The 23073-nt window shown below is 42.7% G+C and overlaps 2 protein-coding genes across 9 annotated transcripts in view; one reads left to right on the top strand and one right to left on the bottom strand.

Annotated features, from left to right (window-relative positions):
* POMT2 (protein O-mannosyltransferase 2) overlaps positions 1 to 10517 on the bottom strand; it is a 43397-nt gene extending 32880 nt beyond the window's left edge. For 2 of the 6 annotated variants that reach the window (XM_081911061.1, XM_081911059.1), the window contains exons 1-8: positions 9622 to 10514; positions 9079 to 9163; positions 8776 to 8880; positions 7287 to 7395; positions 3844 to 3952; positions 2853 to 3012; positions 1361 to 1467; positions 47 to 129 (exon numbers count right to left, since the gene is read on the bottom strand). In XM_081911061.1, coding sequence (XP_081767187.1) covers positions 47 to 129; positions 1361 to 1467; positions 2853 to 3012; positions 3844 to 3952; positions 7287 to 7395; positions 8776 to 8880; positions 9079 to 9163; positions 9622 to 9821 — 958 coding nt within the window. In that variant the 5' untranslated portion in view covers positions 9822 to 10514. Of the gene's footprint in view, positions 1 to 46; positions 130 to 1360; positions 1468 to 2852; positions 3013 to 3843; positions 3953 to 7286; positions 7396 to 8775; positions 8881 to 9078; positions 9164 to 9621 lie in introns of all 6 variants that reach the window. The other 4 variants (XM_081911057.1, XM_081911058.1, XM_081911062.1 and 1 more) reach the window with 4 other exon arrangements.
* Positions 10518 to 11265: 748 nt separating this feature from the next.
* GSTZ1 (glutathione S-transferase zeta 1) lies at positions 11266 to 23038 on the top strand. Of its 3 annotated transcripts, none has more exons than XM_081915665.1 (9): positions 11266 to 11422; positions 13461 to 13512; positions 15354 to 15421; positions 15547 to 15627; positions 16475 to 16600; positions 17998 to 18073; positions 18836 to 18888; positions 20749 to 20798; positions 22489 to 23038. In XM_081915665.1, the coding sequence occupies exons 1-9, from the start codon at positions 11402 to 11404 to the stop codon at positions 22613 to 22615; spliced, it is 654 nt and encodes a 217-aa protein (XP_081771791.1). In that variant the 5' UTR covers positions 11266 to 11401; the 3' UTR covers positions 22616 to 23038. The 3 variants fall into 3 exon arrangements, with proteins under 3 accessions (XP_081771791.1, XP_081771790.1, XP_081771792.1); XM_081915664.1 differs by having other exon boundaries at positions 11287 to 11425; XM_081915666.1 differs by lacking the exon at positions 11266 to 11422 and adding an exon at positions 12835 to 12980.
* The last annotated feature ends 35 nt before the right edge of the window (positions 23039 to 23073 follow it).

Genomic DNA, 23073 nt, shown 5'->3' with positions numbered 1-23073 from the left:
GAGTGTTCATTAGAGCATTGGTTCCCTCAAGTACCTAGATACTCACACTCTGGAACAGACATGTTATGAAGATTGTTTCCAATCAGCCGAGACTGAAATCCAGAGCTGAAAAAACCATCACCAGGCCCACTGGGGAAAAAACAAGTGTATGTAAATTATGCGTGCATGGAGACAAAAGGAAAGAGTTTTAAGCATATAATTTAATAAGCAGGAAACATAGCAGCACTGGCCTGTCAGCGGACAGGATGTTCCCAATTTCCTTTGATGTCTATAAAAATCTGGGTCATTTGGCTGACACACAAGGAACCTTCAGCTACCTTCAGATTTACATCAATTAAGTGATCAATTGTGCCCAAGTACAATGCAAGTAAACAATCCTGAGGAAAGCCTAATTTAAGTGAGATATTTGGTTGAGTATTTCCTAAAACAGCCCCCAGACTTGTGCATGTACCTCAAACTTGCATGCTGACCTACAGGATTAGAACTTTACTGGCTGGCCCGTCACTTTTCTTCACTAGTGGCGTTAACGGCTTACTCTTAAGCATGGGAGTAAATACTGTGGTCAGAAGCTTGGTGAATATTGTCATTTTAGAAGGTCAGTGGTATTTGACAGAGACCAATATCCAGCAAAGCAAAACACAGAATAAACCACTGAATTCAACATGCCTATCACCCAGAAAATTGACTGGTGAATCGCAAAGCCAACATTGGCTCAAGTACTTTGGGCTAATACCACTTGTTGAGAAGTGTGACATATTTTTTTTTAAAAAAATAAAATAATAACTTTTCAGTCTTCTTTCCATTATTTATTAGTAAAGGACAATGTAACATAAGAGGTAGGCACGTGTCCACAACAAAATCATGAAACAACCGTGCCTGATCCTGTCACTCAAATGCTAACTGGTCAGTGATGATAAAGCCACCATGTCTGAAGACACAGGTCTACACTCAAGACTCCGAAGAAATTAATGCACACATGGATCAGGTTAAATATTGAGGCATAACTAAACAGAGCTGGAACACCATGTAGAATTCCTAAAACAGCTATTACCATGACTTGCCTGCCTTGCATAAAAATACAACTTCATTAGAATTATGGCTCAATTCAAACATCGCACCAAACAACACCATAGTTTAGAACACAGAGCTTGTCTGCTTTCATGTTTGTCAATTCAAACATTGTGCCCAAAGTCTGAAAAATAGCTAGCGATACCCTCAAGCTTCAAACCCACTGGCTAGCCAATTGTCAATTATGGTTTCTCAGTTAAGCTTCCTTAAGCATGGTTTGGCACAATGCCTGAATTTAGCTAATGTTGTCATATGTGTGTTTTCTTTCTGACAGAAAAGTGAGGAGAAATACCTTCTATTTAGCACTGCAAAATGAACAGCAAACATAGCAGTATAGAGAGCAAGGGGCAGCATAATGAGGCAGAGCACACGAGCCAGGAAGTGCCTCCCCAGAGTGACCTGAAACAAAGAATTCAGAACAGTTGCAGCACCATTTAGGCAGGTTTCTTTGTACACATCTCTTGAGTACACCTAACCAAGCAAGCTATAAGGACTGCACCAGTTGGCTACTCCATCAATTCCTCTTGTGGAGTTAGTGCATTTATTTGCATATTGTTAAGACTCATAGAGTTTTGCTGGCAATGGTGCAACTCTAATTACATTGCAGCCATCTGCAGGCAGGAGACTTAAGGAAGATGAATTTGTCCTATTTCAAATGTAATTAACTGACCTGACATTAGAAGCAGACCTTTTCAGAAGCTGATACTCTATGTCTTTGGACTACACTTATTTAAACCAAGAGAGGCAAACCTCATAGCAGAAAGAATATTTACCCTATATAGAAAGGATAGTAGGTGGAATAAATTGGATTTTGTAACTTCAAACAATCTGAGAAGCTGACCCCAGAAGAATAATAGCACCCCTAAGATAGGCTTGAATAAACAGCATTATGGATGGCAAAAAGCCAATTTCCTTGCTGCTAATGAGACACAGATTTAATAGCATTTATCACCAAGGTCAACCTGTGTCATAATTGATGACTTCTAAATGCAAGCTAAAAATAATTTAAGCCCACTGCTGAATTCAGCTTCTACCTTGACAAGTTATTTAAGTCTGGAAAAAATCCTCTTTGTGAAAAAATGAACTGACTGAAGTTTCATCTTCAGAAAAGTAGCTCAACCTGCAGAGCTTGCAAAACCCATAAGGACAGCTCTAAACCGGTAACTAGGAATAATGCATTGTGTATGCCAAAATCTAATCTGCAGACTATTAACTGTATTCCCGTATTGAAGGTCAAAACAACTTCAGGTTTCCCATTACAGCACATTAGATACAGCGAATCAAAGGCCTCTATCTAGCAGCAATTTCTCATAAAAACTATTTACAGAACTCTATAGTGTATGCTTAACCTTAGGCTACTCAGTGCAAAGTCGAAATGAAAACAAGAACAACTCAGGGGACAACAGTCTCCTTGAATGAACAACAGCAATATTTTAATGTGTAATGCAGAAGGAAGCTTTATATAGATTGTCAGACAGTTTTTAAATATGTTCTGTCATGGTCATCATTTGGCTCCAATACAGTAACCACTGGCTGACTGAAGCAACTACAGCATGGCTTCTGATTGGCTGCAGGAAGCTCCTGCAGCCAATCGGAAGCCGCACCTAATGTCCAGCTTCTGAAAATTGTTCGAAAACCAGAACACTCACTCCCGGGTTTCAATCGTTTGGGAGCCGATTTGTTTGGGAGCCAAGGCATTTGAGATCCAAGGTATGACTGTACAATGTTTTCATGATGCATTTCCCCACAAACACTGAAAGCTAGTAAAAATTCTAGACACTCACCAGTGAGAGACTGAGGTCTCCCAGCAGCTCCCAGAGATCACAAACAGTGTTCAGTCCAACCAGGAGCACTACAAAAAGGCCAACAAATTTCACGCCTATTGCACCAGCAAGGTTTATCCCAGTCAAACAGAGCCAGAACCACCAGGGAGCAGAAAAGGGTCTGAAAAACACATTTGAAAAACTTCCTATTGGAATAATAAACTTTTTAATAGAGATCCCTGGAGTAAATCTAAGGCAGGATATGCTTTATACCTAGGTATCTCCAATGGAGAAACAGAACACATTTACGTTCCTTGTTCCAAACACTTTTGCCCCCGCGTTCAGAAGGGCATGTTGCCTTCAGGCTGAAAATGGTTCCTCACCTGTTCTTGAAGCGCTCTCCCTAAAAATGAGGCAGTGCTAAAATCTGATCTAAAGCAATTCAACTGATCACACAGAAAGAAAACCTCCTGCTGTTAAGAAAGGTCAATACAATAGCCCAGAAGGCTCAGAATAACCACATCAGGCAATAGACAGGGCCCTAGCCTTTTGGAGCCATCACTATCACACATGAATCTGCATGTTATTTGTGAATGCAACACTAGAGGAGAGGGCAATCATCTGTACCTTAATGCCAATCACTGCTACCATACTGAGTATGGCTCTGCTCCTGAATACAGGAATCTACTGCCCAGTCCACTGAACTACTATCCCTGTACATTATGGTATTATTAAATGATGCTTCTTGGGAGAGACCTTCTTTGTTCAATTGTCTGCCATGTTCTACATTTTTAGGTGTTGTTTCACATGTTATATATTATGTGCTTTTATTTCTTAACAATGGATTTTATTGCTGTTTTGAGTTGTTTTATGATATACTGAATACACTGAGGACTCTTTGGAGCCAAGTTGGCAGGATAAAAATCACAGCGTAATGCAAAACAAACATATAATTAAATCTTCTGACACAAGTGTGAAGGGCCACATACTCGAAAAACTGCTGCCACCTTACCTGTTTGCACAGGAATCATGCTTGACCATGCTGAGCACAGCTCCCATGAGGAAGAACATCAGAATGGGGTCTAGCAGAATGTACTGAGAGAGAGTAATGAACCCTGTATCTGGAAAAATAAGACAAAAACATATCAGCTGTTGTTCTAAAAACAGCCTAAAAGTTGTTGTTTTTTTCAGTGCTTACTCAAGCATAATCTTATTGCAATAAGAACACATCAGAATGTACAAAATCAACTATGCTGCTTTCACTCATTACCTGCAAAGTGTCTCACCCTCATCTACACATTGATTTCACTGTCAGAGATACTATTCACCATCAGAGATATAAACTTCAAAGCATACAGCTTGGGGTCATCAGTTAATTGTTGTTATTATTATTCATTTCATTTTCATGCCACTTTATACAGTGGAACCTCTACTCATGTACAGAATCCGTTCCAGAGGTCCATGCATGAGTCAATCCAGGTCTCTGGGAGAAGCGCCGTTCTGCGCATGTGCAGTCGGCAGAAGCTGCTTCTGCACGTTCGTGAATTGTGGCAAACCTAGTCTTTACTTCTGGGTTTGCCGTGGTCACAAGTCGGATTGTTCGCAAGTAGGGGCAGTGGTAAGTCAAGGTTCTACTGTATTTTTAGGGGAAAAATCTCAAAGCGCTTTACAACATTGAATGAATGAATGAATAAATTTATTACGGTCATAGACCAGAAAAGCATAAAAAAACAACAATAGTTTACAAGGGGAATAATGGTGTCAATTAAAAATTATAAAATTATGCATAAAAGCAATACACATATGCACACACACACACACACACATATATACACATATATGCACTACAGTATATGTATAGACTTAAAAAATGAAGGGGCTTGTCCAGGGGTCAAGTCTTTTACTTTTTTACAGCTAATGCCCTCCGCTTGATCGCAGCCGCAGAAAATTTGGCCACTTTCAGTGTTACTTCTGGGTTTTTATCTCCTAGTAGGATTTTCAGCCGCTGAGATTCAGATCGACCTGGAATTTTCTGAACGATAGGGGAGATAAACAGTGACCTAATATCCCCGTAAAGGTCGCAGTGTAACAACACATGTGAAGCCGTTTCCACCTCTTTCAGACCACATGGGCAAACTCGTTCAGCATAGGGTGTGCCCTCGTATCTGCCCTTTAGTAAGGCAGATGGCAGTACATCAAATCTGGTAAGGGTAAACGCCCGCCTGTATTTTGCGATTTGTAGATCCAGCAAATATGGTGTTAGATTAAACCCTTTTCCATAATCTTGGATGGCTGGATATTTATCTATCTTGCTCATATGGTCCTGAAGCTCTACATCTCCTATTCGCTGGCTCACTATCCTTTTAGCCTTTTCAAAACCTGAGGCTATAAGTTCTTGTGGGGAAAGCCCCAGGCCCTTCAATTTTTCATAAAGCGACAATCTCCATTTAGACTGGAACGGGTCTAGTAGAGTCAATGGAGCCACTCCCACTGGGAAAAATATGAGTTTTAGCCAGAAGTGAATCTTCAGGATCCATATCCTGGCATTAATAGGGAGTTGACCTACCTCCAGCCTGATGGCTGTGTTGGAGACACAGGTAGGTAACCCTAGTAGGGAGCGGTAAAATTTAGTTTGTACAGATTCCAGGGACTTGAGTTTTTGACAATTAAATATCTGGGTGCCATACATCAATTGTGGAAGTATTTTTGCAACAAAGACCTGGGAGGCAGCAGGAACATATTGACCTCCTTTTCTGTAAAAGAATCTTATGATAGCTCTGGAAGATCTTTGCGCATTTACTATAGAATTCTTAATCTGATGGCACCAAGATCCCTTCTCGTCAAAACTTATTCCAAGATATCTAAAAGATGTTACTTGCTCAATAGGTTGGTTATTAATTTTCCATTTATGTCGGCGTTTTCTCTTGGAGAACACCATAATTTTTGATTTAGTGTAATTTATTATTAGGTGTTCAGCTTCGCAATACTCTGTAAAAGCTCGTAAAAGTTTTCTTAGACCCACACAAGAGAAGGAAATAAGTGCCGCATCATCTGCATACAAAAGGACTGGGATTGGTATATTATTTAGGTTTGGGGGATGAGTACTTGCTTCCTCCATCTTTCCGACTAAGGAGTTTATATAGAAGTTAAATAGAATAGGAGCAAGAACACAGCCTTGCTTGACACCATGGAAACTTTGGATTTCCTTTGATAGGTTCCCATAACGGTCGCATCTAACACGGATCCGAGTATTTTCATGTAGTCTACGGATAAGAAGCAAAAGACGTCTATCGATGTTTGTGGCATTTAATTTTTCCCAAAGTCTGTGCCGGGGTATCAAATCGAAAGCTGATTTGAAATCCATAAAGGCTACATAGAGGGAGCCTCCTTTCTTTGAGGTGTATTTCTCCACTAGATGTTGCAATACCAGTCCTTGGTCTAGAGTTGATCTATGTGCCCTGAAACCAGCCTGGGCTTCCTTTAGGATGTGCTCCTGTTCCAGCCAATCCGCAAACTTTTCACGTAAGTGAGTTGCATAAAGTTTGCTAATGATGCTTAAGAGACTGATTGGTCTGTAATTGGCTGGATCAAGTTTACAGCCTTTCTTGAATATGGGAACGATGATTGCCAATCCCCAGTCCTCTGGTATTATTGCTGTTTGATCTATGCTGGTGAATAGGCTTTACAACATTTTAAAGCAGCACATAAAACAATCCAAAATAAAGCATTACTGAAGAAAGTAAAATATAAGATGCACATTTAAAATAGCATAATTAACAAGAGAACAAAATATTATCATAAGCATAAAAACATACCTGCTGCTGTTGCTGCCAATCCTGCCCATGGTGGTTCATGGTGGGAGGCAGCTGTGGAAGCTCAGGCTCAATGGCCTGGGTTTGCATTAAGAGACAGCCAAGATAGTTCTCTTCCCTGTCCTCCTCCACCTCTCATTACCTAAGCCAATGCCATTTCCTATCACAACTTTCCACTTATTCAATATCAGCTAAAATTGTCCCCTCTTGAGAAATGCTCCTATAGCTCATCTTTGTTCCTGTATTCTCTCCTTTCCAAATAATGTGGACCAAAAAAAGGGAAAACTTTTCGGCCTTTTGATTGTACCCAGGGCATATGTACATTCAAAACATTTGTTTGTTTTTATGCAGACTCTTAAAACATTTTTGCATGTGTAAAGCACTCAAAGTATTTTACACCCTAATCATATTTATAGCACAATAATCCTCTGTGTTTATTACTAGGCAGAAAACTGAAGGCAAGAAGTTTGTTCAGGTACTCCCCACAAGTCTGTGACTAAATAAGGATGTTGACACTTAGGGTCTTCTGTGACAGGAGACCATGAGCACCTAAAGTTTCTCAAGCCCAATTCCTTCACTGAGCATCGTTTTCCAACAGGAGAAACTAATGAAACAAACCCTGGAACATGAAGAGGATGCTTACCAAAAATCAGAATGGCAGCTGTAAGCATTCCAGCAGGCAGAGATTTGGACAACTCCAGCACCGTGAGGTAAGAGAAGGGGACCAGGCACGAACCAAGGAACGCACAGAACTAAATAAAGAGAGGAGAAACACTCTTCACGTGGTGATGACAAAGCATGTCCTTAGCTCTGCTGCTACCCAACCTTAAAAACACACAGCCAAGTATACTCAAGTCAGTCTGCTGAGTATTCTCCACCCTCATAGAAACACAGCATTGGAAGAGACCAACGGTCATCTGGTCCAACACCCTACAATGCAGGAATCTCAATTAAAGCATCTATAACAAATGACCATCCAATCTCTGCTTTAAAACCTGCAGTGAAGGAGAGCCCACAACCTCTCGAGGGAGTCTGTTCCACTGTCAAACAGCTCTTACTGTCCAAAACTTCTTCCTGGTGTTTAGTCAGGATTTCATGATAGAAATATTCCTCTAGAGATAAAACAGATGAAAAGTTCCAAATCCGATCCTCCACCACCCTACCTTCATTCATCCTCACTTCTGCCCAAATACAGTGGTACCTCGGGTTAAGAACTTAATTCGTTCTGGAGGTCTGTTCTTAACCTGAAACTGTTCTTCACCTGAAGCACCACTTTAGCCAATGGGGTCTCCTGCTGCTGCCGCTGCGCCGCCGCACCACAATTTCTGTTCTCACCCTGAAGCAAAATTCTTAACCCAGGTAATATTTATGGGTTAGCAGGGTCTGTAACCTGAGGTACCACTAATTCTAAAGCTTCCATTAACCCATACGATGAGAAAATATAACCATCCCACAGCTTAACCTACATTATCTCCCTTTTCCCTATATTTGCAACACTCCCACCTTTCTCAAACAAGTTCAAGGTGATGTAGATGGTTTCCCCCCATATTCATTTAATCCCGCCCCGCAAAAAAACCCTGTGATATAGGTTAGGCTGAGAGGCAGTGACTGGCCCAAAGTGACCCAGTGAGCTTCATGGCTGAGTTGCCATTTGAACCCTGGTCTGACAACTCTAACCACAACACCAAATGTCATATTGTTTGAGAGTCAAAACTGCTGACAGTGATACCTCCATGGGCATGAGGAAAACACAACCCTGCACTAAAAATAACTGACAGAAAATTATGCTAGAGAGACAGACAGACAGGCAGGCAGACAAAGACTGGTTCCCTCCTCCCTGCAGTTAACTGAAGTTACTAATTTCATAAACTATGAGACAACTAAAAGAACATTGCACATAGCTTTTTTATTCCTCTTCTCTACTCATTCCAAATCCTACCAAATATTAGATTACTGTACAACCATCAGATTTAGTACAGCTTTAGAAATGGAGATTACAGTATTACCTGGAATCAAAACCCATTCTTGAAACATAAACATATGTTTTATTGGAGGCAGAGAGAGAGAAGAGGGAAACTCTAGGTCTTCTCCATATATGACCTCTGGTTATTTAAGAAGCCCCACAGTCTTACCCCTCTCATTCCTATGTAGTTATGTTGTTCATATTTGTCCCCTGGCTTCTGGAAAGGGAATGTGCCATCATAGCCACTCAGGTAACCGGCAAGTCCTATCAGCATCTAGGGAGAGAAGAGGACTGACCTTATTCAAGCAGAAGTAGATGAAGTAGTTTATAACTTTTTAGAGCACTAACTTGATCTAATAAAGAGACATAATTTAGACACAATGATGATTGAACTGAACCAGGATGAGAATGTTCTGCAGTCAAGGAATGTTCATAATCTCAAAGTTTGCAAGAATTGGTGTTCGCTATTTACCTTCCCCAGAGGTGGATGGACATCAAAGAAAAAGGTTCGGTTAATGTAATAGCTTCCCATCTTTCCAAAATGTGTTTCATCCCAGCTATGAAAGGGAAAAGAGTAAAAAGGTGACTGTTAGCCCCCGGCTCACATCAGTCTTTGCCACTCCTAGCTGTTCAGTGTGATGATGAAACAAAACACTAAGCAGATCTGCACTTGGGGACGTTGGACCACTTAAGCTCTCTTGTAAGGTTGTTGCAATGTAAAAATAGTGAAGGGGACTTACATTTGGCACCCTGAGTTTTTTTGGAGGAAGGGCCACAAATAGATATGTTGTATTTAATACACTTTAAACATCACCTTAATTTTTTTAAGTAAAATTAAAATATCAAGGCAGTTTTTTTAAAAAAAACAACAAGCGTATTTGTGTAACTATCAGCGGAAGGTAACAGTTAACGCGTCTGATGAAGTGGGTTCTAGATCATGGAAACTCATTTCCCACAAGCCCGCCTCCGAACCTAAGCCCCGCCCTCGTAACCATGGCACCCCACAGCCCCTCACCAGATGTGTGGCGGCTCCCGTAGGCGATAGAAGCGGGTTGCGAAGCTTAGGAAGACGACGAGGCCAAGCGGGCTCCAGAACCAGCCGGGTCTCCGGGCTGCGGAGGGCGTCGGCGCAGGGCCGCTTGCCAGTCGGAGGGCTTTTCGCTGCCGCAGGCCGGCCGGTACGGCCTGGCCGTTGTCGTTCGCCGCCAGCGGCATTCGCGGCCAGACAGGAGGCGCCTCCTGCCGGCCCCGCTACCTTGCCTGCGCCCGATGCACCACGGGAAGGAGAGTCCGCGTTCGAAAGGCATGATGGGCAAAAGAGTTTGCCGTTCCGCCCCACGTGAGCGAGGGGCGGGGAACTACAGAGGCTTCCACTGCATTGTGGGAAGCGTAGTCCTTGAGGCAAGGCTGTGCGTGCCAGAATGGATTAGCGGAGTTTTGCGACGTTCAATTAAAACCTAGAATCCGCTGCATGTCTCTGTAAGCACTGTGGCATCAAGGGCAGCAAGCAGCACCTTTTGTATATTTGTTGCAGAGGGGCTGCCTTGTTTAGTCTCCTGCCTCTCCTGCCGACTGAGGGATGATCCAGATACAATCATATTGTCAATTGACATCAGAAGTGACTTCATAATTCTGCATTATGACTGACAAGCTGCTATCTCTGAAATACTGTATCCCAGGGTTACCTGTCAGAGAAGGGCTAGACATATTTAAAGGACATCTGTACATATAAAAGTTCCTGCTAAAACATGGGCTAGCAGAACTGTTTGAAGACAATAAATTCACTAATTTAAAACTCCCACTTCCTGCTCTTTCAGAGGAAAACAAGCTGCTTTGATAGCGAGATCTGGCCGAGAAAAGGGGAAAATGTGAAATTAAAAATAAACGGATCAATTTGAGGATCTAGTTGATTGTGGGACGTGATGGGACGTGATGGGCAAAATAATTAAAGGTTCCTAGAATAGTTAAAGGAGATGTGACATTTTTATTGGGCCAACATGATGTGAATTAATTTGATGCAGAAACTCACACTAACAGGCGAGGAGTTAAACTTAACACCTCATTATATAAAATTCCTAGCAGGGTGAGACACCCATCCATCCGCCCCTTCGCCTTTCCGCTGAGGGAGGGGCAATACAAAGTAGACGAAGTCTGTGCCAGGATTTTGTCCACTGGTCTTTGGAAAGCAAGGATGAGAATCGGGGAAATTGTAACTAGGAGCTAGGGTACAGATTGCTTACAATTCACTTTCTGGGAACATTGGTTTGTTTGTTTTTTAACCTTTTCGGAGATTTATTTACTGCTCTGGGTTAAATAAAGAAGCCTTCAGTTTAACCCGACATTTTCTTAATGCTATATGTATTGCAGTTGTCAAGGCGAATATAACCGTTTTTTACCTTTTTGTAAAATAAGTTGCCTCATTTGCCAAACTGGGTCCTGGGCGGCCCAAGCTTTGTTTCGCTTTTGCTGCAAAAGATTGACACAGCTGCCTCTCTGAAATGTGCATTTTCTGAGGTGTTCTCTTTTAAATTCGTGCTTGCCGCCTTAAATCCTAAGGAATAAAGAGGGCCAGTTTTAAGACTTCTGGAATGAGCTGAAACTACAACTCCCAGAATCCCACCGACTCACGGGAAAAGCGTCTACTCTCGAACAAAGTCTCCATTCAAGGCTGGCAGGCAGTAAAACGCCAGCGCGGAACAGAAGCGGCGGCTACTCCTATCCTAGCCAATGCCCTGTTGAGCAAAAAAAATTATAGCTTCGTTCTTCGGCTAGAGAAAGACGAAGGACTGCACAGGATGTGTGCCGCATTAGCGAAGGTAGTTGCTATTACAACAAGCGGAGGGGGAAAAGATACATTTGTGTTTGCAAAGCCAGCTGTCTAGGACTGATGGGAATTGTAGTCCAAAACATCCGGACGACAACACGTTAGTGAAGGGTGCTTGGAGGAACACGCTGTTTGTATTTCTTTTTCTTGTTTTTCCTGAATAGTCTTTCCTTGTATCCAGGCTTCCATTTGAGTTAAATATTCTGCTCAGACGAAAGCTTAATGCCCATTTTAATTCTTTTTGCTGTGACAATTTCCCCGTGTAACTAACTGAGCTACCCTGTACCCGTCTACCGAGAACAGAAGGATATCCTGTGAAGTTCAGTGAGGAATACTCTGAAGTATAGGATTTCAGATTGATAAACAACAAAATGGAGCAGGAGACAAAGTCGGGATGGAGTTTTGCCTTCTGGGCAACCAGGGATACACCATAAATCTTTGTTCTGTGATTTATTAAACTGGAATAATCCTGGTCCCATATCCCCATCCCCTTTGGGAGAGACTGTGGCTCATGCAAAAGGTCTCAGGTTTAATACCCCACATCTCCCAAGAAAATACCTCTGCCTGAAACCCTGGAGAGTCAATGCAGGCAACAGAGTTAGATGGGCCAGTAGTCTGTCATAGTGTAAGGCAGTTTCCTGTGGCACTGGTTAGTCAGGATTCTAAGCTTTCTACCTATCTCATTTGTACCCACTATTTCAAAAAGGACCTCAGGGTTGTTTACAGTTCTTTTACCAGCTTGATTGTAAAACACAATAAAGTTGAAGGTCGGTTGCTGAAGGGTAATTATGCAATTTTCTGACTATGCACTTTCTCCACCCCTCACCCCGCAATTTATTTTGCTACAATCCTTTAAGGTAAAGGTAAAGGGACCCCTGACCATTAAGTCCAGTCGTGACCGACTCTGGGGTTGTGGTGCTCATCTCACTTTATTGGCCGAGGGAGCCGGCGTACAGCTTCCAGGTCATGTGGCCAGCATGACTAAGCCACTTCTGGCGAACCAGAGCAGCGCACAGAAACGGTCCCACCGGAGCGGGACCTATTTATCTACTTGCACTTTGATGTGCTTTTGAACTGCTAGGTTGGCAGGAGCAGGGACAGAGCAATGGGAGCTCACCCCGTCACAGGGATTTGAGCTGCCGACCTCCTGATCGGCAAGTCTTCGGGTCTTTCTAATAGATTCTTTTTCAGGCAGAGATTATCCAGATGTGATGGTTGCAGGAGATGAAGTCTAGCAACATCTGGAGGACCACAGTTTTTCTGTCCCTGCAGTAAAGAACTACAGGCCCAGCTTGCCTATTTTACAAAAAAAAAAGTCACACAGCTCTAGTTCCCCACCCCGGTATCTGACTAAAAGTGCTAAGCAATGAGATCTTTGTCTTGCTCTGTTTTGCCATCTGATAGCTAAAAGGGTGGGATTATGAAATTTCTCCAATTGGCTGCAAGGGAAATATTCCTCCCTCTCACCCTCCCTGCAAGTTTTAGACAGTGTGAGCTGGCTTTCATTCTGAGAATCCTGCACCACATGCAGCATGGAGGCTTCTAAAAAGGTGAGATAAATGTGGGTTTCTGGTAGGTGAGGCTCTGTCTTGATATCATAGCTTTGTTGTGTCACTTTTCCCACACACTTTGCTATAATATTCCTCTGGAGTAGAAGCTGCTGGTCTTCAGGCACACCTTCACTGAAAGTTTAGAAAGTGAGCTTCCATCTTATAGCTGTTTGGGATTTGCAGGGTGGGGTGGGCGATGAGGAGGGGTCAACAGTGGAAAATGCCAGTATTTCAGAAGAAGAAATAGGAATCTGTGAGGCCCCTCTTGTGTAAACATGCTGTTTGCAAAATGAGTCAATTTCATTTTCAGGAGAATCACAAGACAAATGGCAAGACTGTATTGTGCTAAAAGAAAAAAACCAAAACAAATTAGCTGTTTTCTATGGACTTGATAACTTTTAACATTTATTTTAATATTAGTGAGTCTGCTTCAATTGTAACTTGCTTTTTTTCCTTGTCCCACCCCCATCCCCACTGCAGCCAGTCCTCTATACTTATTTCAGAAGTTCCTGCACCTGGAGAGTGAGAATTGGTAAGCACAGGCATGGAATCCTATTCTATAGGATGCTGCCAGTTAAGAGTCTTTTGCATTTCTTCACCAAAATGCAGTTAATAAATGATTTATTAAACCACAGAGCAGCAAACATATATCCGAAAGATCAGCCATTTCTGAAGACTGGAATGTGTCTTCCTTACCTGTGGTAAAGAGTGGGATCAAATGCTAGAATTAGTTTGGTGTGGAAAGAAGAAAGCTCCTAGATTGTGTGAATACAGAGAACAAGTTTGTGCTTTAAGGGTGCAACCCTGTTCACACTTTCCTGGAAGCAAGCCTGACTGAGCTCAGTGGTGCTTACTTCTAAGTAGACACATATAGGACTGCACTGCAAAAATGGGAAAATATTGTGCAACCTGTGTGCAGATTGTCTTTAGGAGAAAGCAGTTGGCTATAGCCCATGTGTCTAACATGTGCAGCCCATATATACAGTCATACCTCATGTTATGGACACTTCGGGTTACATGCTTTTGGGTTACGGACCGTGGGAAACCCGGACGTACGGGAAAGGGTTACTTCCAGGTTTCCTTGCTCGCACATGTGCAGAAGCACCGAATCACGCCTGCGCAGACGCGGCGCTTCAGGATGCGAACACTGCAGGCTGCAGACGTGCCTCCATCACGGATTACATCCACAACCCGAGGTTCCACTGTACATCAAAAGTGATGTTTCAGGCTGCAGTCCTAACCCCACTTACCTGGAAGTAAGCCACATTGAATTCAATGGGACTTATTTCTGAGCATACATGCACTGTAAACGCATGAGGTTAAATTTTTTATTCCATTGCATAAAGTGCACTACATGCAGGAAGTTCTGTAATGTGCAAAGTAGCCCTCTTCTGTGGCAGAAAACATTTGTGAGGCAGGCCACATTTATTCCTATATTGCAATGTATGCAATCTAGAAATTCCCAAATATTTCTGCACTCATAAGGATTTTTATGTAGCTCCTTCTCTCTTTGGCTGATCTTTTTAATCTGAGGACTGTGATTAATTAAATTCATATTTTCTACATAAAAATAGCACAATCCAGATGTCTGCATTTCCTGCATTCTTTAGAGGCACTCTGGAAACACTCAAGGGATGCTGGAAGACTTTGGGTTTTAAAAGTTCTGTCTGTTGAAGCTCATAACCTGATATAATCTAGCAAGATAAACAAGACTGACTCTGGTTGGGGGTTACAACTATTAGTCAAATAGAGCATCAACCATGTTAACTGAATTGCTCTCTCCAGATTGCAGAACATGGTGAAGCAGCCTGGTGTCTGGTTTGTTGTTTCAGTGTAGGAGTGGGGAACCTTTGGTCCTCCAGATGTTGCTGCACTACAACGTCCATCATCCCCGGCCACCGGCCATGCTTGCTTGCTAGGGATGGGAGTTGTAGTTCAGCAACAACTGGAGGGTGAAAGAGTTCAGCTCCCTCTCACCCATGCTTACCTGTTGTGGAAAGTGGTAGACACCCCTTGCTTTATATTTAAACAGAGACACCTGAACAGGAAACCCGTCTTCTCAAGTCACATCTAGTTTGACCTTCAGTGAGGAAGGTGAATTAGCTCCACAGAAACCACTGCTGTTGCTTTAAACATAAATGAGCACATTCCCCTTTTGAAACAAAATCCTGGTTCTCATATTTGCTCTTAAAACACACCTTAGTTCTTAAATCCATGTTATCACAAGTTCTTGTGATGCTGATTCTACAGATTTTTGTTGTTTTGTTGCTTCAACTTCCACAGTGCTCAGAGCGTTTAAAAACGAAGTGATAAAAATATATAAATTGGAGTAGGTAGCATCCTGAAACTGTATGTCACCCTTTCTCTTGGCAGCACTGGCTCTGAAAGGAATTGCCTATGATTCAGCACCTGTCAACCTTCTGAAGGATGGAGGGCAGCAGGTAAGGAGATGGTGGGATGTGGTCTGCACAGCAGGCAGGGTGGTGCCTCCGCAAGGGGCAAGACTTGCTCTTCTGGGCTTCAGTAGCGGAGCCCAAACGTCTCAGGAGCTGTCCTGTCTCCACAGCTGACACCAGAGTACCAAGCAGTGAACCCAATGCAGCAAGTCCCAGCCCTCAAAATTGATGGCATCACCCTCTCGCAGTCGGTGAGTAAGCAATCTGTATTAATTATTTACTTGATTCTGCTGCCCAGGCAAAGGACTTTGCACTCCAGATCTCGGGAGTGGGCTTGGGACTTGTTGGAAAGGAAGCTATCGTAAATGGGATAGGAACACCTAGCAGCACCGTTAAATGGGTTTCTTTTCACCATGAAATTAATCCCACACTGATGTTGCTTGAAGAATCCCATCCTACCTGTGGTTCCATACTGATTGTTCTGAGACATGAGATTCATTCCTTACACGGGATATGCTTTTACTAGCATATGCTCCAGATTAGCTTGAAAGACAGATGGAAAACCTGTGGCCCTCCAGAGGTTGTTGAACTCCAGCTTCCATCAGCCCAGCCTGCATGGCTGATAATGAGAGGCGACTGGAGTTGTAATGCTCAACATCTGGAAAGCCCCAGGCTTGGTTTAATCCAAGCAGATCTACAGCTTGTGGTGCACAAGCTTCATTCAGGTGATCCATGGCTTACCTGTGGATTTGTCGCTGAAGACGTGAAATAGCACATCCATTGTGTTAAATATTTATATTGATTTTTAATTGTATTTCTGTTGCTTCGTTTATTTCTTACAGTTTATATAATTATTTAATAATATATAGAAAATAAAAGCAATACCATTTCAAGAGTCATACAGTATCTAGTACAGCCACATTACAATTGCTGCAGCAGACAAAACCCTCATCAAATTCATGGGAGGGGAAAACGTTTGGGAACTACTGCTTTAGATTCCTCACTCCTTGATCTGCATCAGGGAACTACTGTCTCCATTTCAACCACTCCCCTCCCTCCCAGGCCATTCTTGTCTAAAAGTCTCACCGCTTATTGCAGATAGCAATAATAGAGTACCTGGAGGAGACGCGTCCAAGACCTAGTCTCCTGCCCCAGGATCCAAAGAAGAGAGCCCAGGTGCGGATGATCTCAGAGCACATTGCTTCTGGAATTCAACCCTTGCAGGTAATTGCCCAGTTGCTGGGCCTGCCTATCCATCCTTAACCCTGTTGGATCAGAGTTCACTACTGACTGCAAATGAAGCGGTGTCTCTTGTTACAAACCTCAGGCCCCAAGGAGGGCTTCTGGGAGTGGTTGGGTGCAGGGATACCAAAGGATGTCAAGATCATCAGAATGGCTAGTTCTGGTGCTTTATTAAACACATTGTAGGCTTACAGCAAAGCAGCTTGCCAGGTCTCCTAGCCTTTGCAGACATGGGACAGACACTGCAGCAAGGAAATGGCTTGTCCGCAGAATCTGTCCTGCGTCTATGAAGGCTATAGACTGTTTTGCTGTAATGTTACACCTCCTTTAATAAAGCCCTATAATTGGCCGCTCTGATGTTTTTGATGTCCTCCTTTGGTGTTCCTGCACCAAACCACTCCCACGAGCCTTCCTTTGGGCCTGTGGTTCAGAACACCCCTCCCGATTGGGTGTCGTCCCCCCCCCCCCCGGATATATATTCTGCAATATATGAAAGACACAGTGATAGTGCGAAATTGGGGGTGGATTTATACTGGACCAGCCACACATCGTTCCAACTGGAAGCAATGCTTCCTCAACATTACAACATTATTTCCCCCCGGAAGGGCACTTTTGCACTGCAGTGCAAAAAAACAAACAAACTGCAACATTTGAAGTATAAAAAGTGACAGGGTGTTAGCGGAAGGTACAGGACTGGAACTGACTGAACACAAAATAGTATTATTATCCTGACACTTTTGCAGGTGCAAACCCTGTTGTAAGCAGAATCCTGCTTAACCACCCCACACCATCACGGGTGTGCAAATAATCATGAATGCACAGCAAAAAGGGCATCGTGAAGGCCTCTCCCAGAAAGGTGGGAGTAATGAATTTCTACAGATAGTATTGCAGATGACCCCTGCCCTCATACTGTGCTGTACTAGTGCTCACTCAGTACCCATTGTCTGTGGCCCTCTTTGTATCTGTTCCAGACAAAAAAGTCCCTAGAGATAAAAACAAGACAATATCTATTTGTCTTGCCTCAGCCTTAAAGTTCAAAAGGCACATCACACTACAGCTGGGGTGGTGAATCTGCGGCACTTCAGATGTTATTGGACTCTGGTTCCCATCAGCCCAGCACACCCTGACTGAGGGTCAGGGATGATGGGAGTTCCACTCCTAGAAAGACACAGCTTAGCTACTCTTGCACTATATCATAGATTAAAGCCTTACTATCTGAATAATTGTCTTTGCCATACCTTCACACACCCCAAAAGTAGTTTTCCAACCTTCCTTCTCTTTTTATTATTAATATTTATTTATTAGCCACCATATAGTGAAGCTTCTGGGTGTTGTACAGTAGAGGCAATCTAACTCTGGCTCTTCCTACATTTTATCAGAACTTGACTGTCCTGGAGCAGTTTGGTGAGAAGAAACAAGAATGGGCAAAGAACTGCATTTCTCGTGGTTTCAAAGGTGAGTCCCAGGTTGAAACTTTTAGCTGGACTTTAGTCACTTGCTAGACAGGTAGGAGGTTTTGAGAAGAAAGCTGTCTTCCTGTCTGGCTTGTACTGGAAGACACCGGTGGAACAGTTAAGCCAGCCTCCATCAATCTGGTATCCCTCCAGCTGCTTTGGATTAAGCTCCTATTAGTCTCAGGCAGCACAAGTTTAAAGAGCAGCATAAGGCTGTTTGGAAAGGGGCTTTCAAAGAGCCTCACACTGCACTTTGAACAAAGTCCCAACAGTTGGGACTTCAAATCATAGAAGCATCTGACATAGTGATGTCAGGTGATTGGCAGGGGGGCACCCACACCTATCATTCAAATTTGACCTGGTAGGGCTGGGGAAATATGGATCTGGCCTACTGGCTTCCTCACCCCTGCATAAACATGTGGTCCAAACTTGGGTTCATTTAGTTTAGTTCACAAGCCATAAACCAAGAACAATTGTTTGTTATAGCTCACTGTTAGTCTGGAGAGAACTAAACCATGGCCCAGTTTGGACAACACCCAAGGCCAAGCTATGACTTAGTTCAGCACAGCGCTGAAACACAGGGGAGAAACAAAACCGATGCAATATCCTCCTTGGGAGATCCAGATATTTGCCATTTAATAACCAGGACGTTTAATGCTCCTTTATGAAAACAAGGCCAAATTTAGCAGTGTGATTTGTCTATGCTGAAAAACAAAAAGTGTGTTCTCGATTTCCAACAACATGCCGTTTTCTTTTTCTGGAGCTTTGGAGCAGATCCTGCGTGAAACAGCTGGGCGCTACTGCGTTGGGGATGAGGTAAGGCAAGATGCAATCCTGTCCTCTGGCAAGGATGGCAAGAAATCACTTGCGGACATCCAGTGAAGCTGAATGTTGGGAGATTTAGGTCAGATAAAGAAGAGAAGTACTTCTTCACGCAGCACATAGTCACACTGTGGAAGTTGCTCCCCCAGGAGGCAGTGATGGTCCCCAACTTCATTGGTGTTAAAAGAGGATTAGACAACCAACCATGATGGCTGTGTTCTGCCTCCACAGCTGGAGGCAGCAAAGCTTCTGAATACCAGTTGCTGGAAACCACTGGAGGGGAGAGGGTTCTTGTGCTCAGATCCTGTTTGTGAGTTTCCCATAGACATCTGGTTGGCCACTGAAAGAACTGTTTTGATGGACCATTGGCCTGATCCAACAGTCTGTTCTTATGTTCTCTTATCTGTGCACTGGTATCAACGCAGAGGGCAAGCGAGTAGAGATCCAAGGACACAGTAAGCTAATAGTTTACTTATTCCTTTCTCTCCCTACCCCAGTTACCTTTTTTAGGGACCTCTCGCAAAAGGCTGAACATTACCCCTGTATTCTTGGCTACAGCAAAAGTTGAGCAACAGTGCCACCTGCTACCGTTAGCAGTCCAATCAAAATGTCACAGGATAGCGTGCAAGCTGTTACTCTGGTTGTTGTATGTACAGAGATGGGGGAGTGGCCATTATGTTCTTTCTCCTTCCAAGGCCCCAAAGCATGGAGATCTTTTTGGGTGTCTCAAGGGAACGTTAGTTGAAAGGGGTTCTTGCAAATCCAGTTCTGTTTAATGCACTTATATTCTTGCCGTCATCTCCTCCATCCAGACCCACCTTTGCACCCAGGCAGCAGAGAATTAAAAGGGAACAGGAGAGCAAGCCACACGCGTGCACACACCCAAATTGCCAAACGCAAATCCAACATATCTGAATACAAAAATAACAATGGTTAACCAAAGTTCACACATGCCCCCAAATTATACTGCAAATCTTATACAGTACTTCACGGCTGAAAAGGATACCTGAAAAGGACTATCTTCACCTGCAGGATGCTGCTCATTCACGTAGGTCAGTTGAAACAGCCCTGAGTGAGCCATCTAGCCTCTTTCAATAGCGTTTCATCAGCTAGAGATTTTCCTGTTCCAAGTGGCCTGCCAGCTACCAAGTGCTGATTTTAATCATACCTGGTACTTTGTCTTGGTTGTTTTCATCTGCTGCTCAAGTGTGTGGCTTTATTTAAAAAAAAAAAAATCCTGATCATTTTTAAATGGTTCACAATACTTTTTAAACTGTTCATATCAGCTGCCCTGAGTATTCTAATACGAAATGGAATGGCGGGGGTATAAATATCACAATAAAAAAATCCATATCCAGTTCATGAGCTGAGCTACAGAAAATAGTAAACTGGAGTTTCCCAGCAAACTATTTGCAAAGGGTTACAGTACGTTTTTTAATGTCAAACCGTTAAGATATTTCTGTAAGCAGAATTTGGTATTGTATTAATTTGTCTTCCATATTCCCTGCCTCTTCTCATTGCTTTTAATATCAAACTGCTCAGCGCTGTGCCTCCCATAGAATCATCGCCAGCACATGACGCCGAACACTTTTTTGATTCCAGCATTTCAGGGGTTGGGGCTAGATGACCCTCGGGATCCCTTCCAACTATACAATTCTAAGATTCTGATACATCAGATAGAAGAGGAGACAGAGAGACTTCTCCACGGTCATTCCACCGGTCTCTGAGCTGATATTCCAGCCACATCAAAATGTCACCACTATAATTTAACTCTGAGAAAACACAATCCCTGCTAGGTTGAAAAGCTGAAGGGCTCTTGGAACTGCTTTAACATTTCTTTCTGCTTTTCTGCAGGTAACCATGGCTGACCTATGCTTGGTTCCCCAAGTTTTCAATGCCGGGAGGTAAGCAGAACTATGCCTTGCTAGTTGCTAGGGCAACTGGTGTGATCCCATTGGCCTAGTTGGCAGTCATACTTGGGGTGGGAGGATAATACCTACTGAAGTAGCAGACGAATTGGATAAACTTTCTGCATTGGGATTCTACTTCCAGAAAATGTTGGGGAGGAAGGGAAGTCAGGAGAAGTGCAATGCTGTTATGTTTTATATTTTGACATTCAAGTGTTGTATGAAGCAATGGGCGATATCTGTATGAAGTCACGGTGTTAAGTTGTGGGTGAACATATCAGACGACACAGCAATTCTTCAAACAGCTCTTGTTTATTCAGAGGCCAGAACAGAACTGAACTGAAGGGTTCAGTCAGCCTGCTTATATAGAGCTCCAGTACAACGTAACTGTAACAATTTTCTAAAACTATCCAATCACTGAACGTCACTTTCAATCCCTTATTTGTATAACTATCTACAGTATCCCCCTGCTGGCCCAGGGTGAGAACTTCAGTACATAACACACGGTGCTTAAAAATAAACCCACTGAAATAAGCTGGCTAAAATGACTTTGGTCTGTTGACTTAGATGGGTGTACTCTGAATGTGACCAACGTTGCTTATCACTTTTTACGTTTATTAAGAAAAATAGAAAATTAAAAAGTGCAGTGTTCCAATCTACACTTGGAAAGCAGGCAGTGAGTCATCCCAGTTCAAGATGACACGTAAAACACCACTCTCACCTAAACAGCCCAGAATTAGGATGTCCACTAGACTTTTGTCTTCCACATCCCAGTTCTGTATTGATTCTCCTCTGCCTAAATAAGGCTTTGAGGCTACAATTCCCATCATCCCTGACCACTGGTCCAGCTAGCTAGGGATCATGGGAGTTGTAGGCCAAAAACATCTGGAGGCCCAAGGTTGAGGAAGCTGGCCTAAATGGTGCCTGCTTCAGTTGCCAACATCTAGCTCTACAAGATGCTCAGTGCATCACTGGCAATCACAACAGCCATTTTTGTTCATTTAAACAGCAAGGATGAGGGAACCAAAGTAAATGCAGGGGAGGGGAAGATTAGCCCTTCCCTCCCCAGCCAAAATCCCAGTGAATACGACCCTCCCCTTGAAATGCATGCTACAATTAATGGGGGGGGGGGAGCATTTACACCAATGAAGCTTTTGTGAAAGAGCTTATTTCACTGGATCATGGCTTGTGGGTGGAGCATTTATTCACAGAATATATTGGTATTATGGATAGGGGAAATATTTGATTTTGTTTGCATTTAAAGGCAGATCTGCACTTTTTGAAACAATACGAGAGCCGACAAAAAGCCATCCTTAGAAATTAACACTTCTCCCAGTTTTGTGGTGCATTTCTCCCGCCAAGTGATGTGCACAGAAATGCATATACTGGGGTAGGGTGTGCATGAAAATGTGTATGTTAGTGAAAAGAACATACAAAAATGCATTAAATTAGGGGAAACTGATTTGCAAAACTGCAGTTGGGGAAATTGTGTGTGTTTGTGCATGCACACACATTAGGATGCTGATGATTTTTTTAATTATAAAATTGCTGTGGGAAAATTAAGTACAGTACTATTTAAGATTGGGAAAATGAGAAACAGAGAACCGAAATTGACACATTTGTCTACCCCTAATCACTACATTAACTACCACAGCCTCTATGTCTAACTATTAATTTGTCTTGGCAGGTTTAAAGTGGATCTTACGCCATTCCCCACAATAAACAGAATCAACAAAGCTCTCTTGGAATTAGAAGCGTTCCAAACCAGCCATCCATCACGGCAGCCAGATACCCCTTCAGAACTGAGAGTCTAAAGCTGCCCCATTTTTTACTGAGGGCAGAACTTTTTTTAAAAAAATTGATTATCTTGTGAACTGCCCTGAGACCTGCAGATGGTATATAAATGAAATAAATAAATAAATAAATAATAGTAATAATAATTTGCCCATAAAGGGACTCTATGTGCCACCATCTAGGAAGAACCACAACTTGAATGATTTCCTGCTAAGAGAGGGAGATGCACTCCACCAGCACGATTTATTCTGGTTTTATTCTGTGAACAGCCCTGAGACCCTCAGGTATAGGGCAGAATATAAATTCAATAATTAATAATAATAGTAAATAAATAATGATGATGATGATGATGCAACTACATTAAAGCACTTAACAAGACCTAACCTTTGATCATGTTTTGACAATTGTAAAAGGAGATTAAAAGAAAAAAGAGTTTCTGACTATTCTGTGTGTGAAGTTCATTTGATATTATCTTGCT

This window comes from Podarcis melisellensis, assembly GCF_964234715.1.
Source record: "Podarcis melisellensis genome assembly, chromosome: 1".
Lineage (NCBI taxonomy): Eukaryota > Metazoa > Chordata > Lepidosauria > Squamata > Lacertidae > Podarcis > Podarcis melisellensis.
Note: the sequence above shows the minus strand (reverse complement) of the source record. Positions and strands in the feature narration are given on the sequence as shown.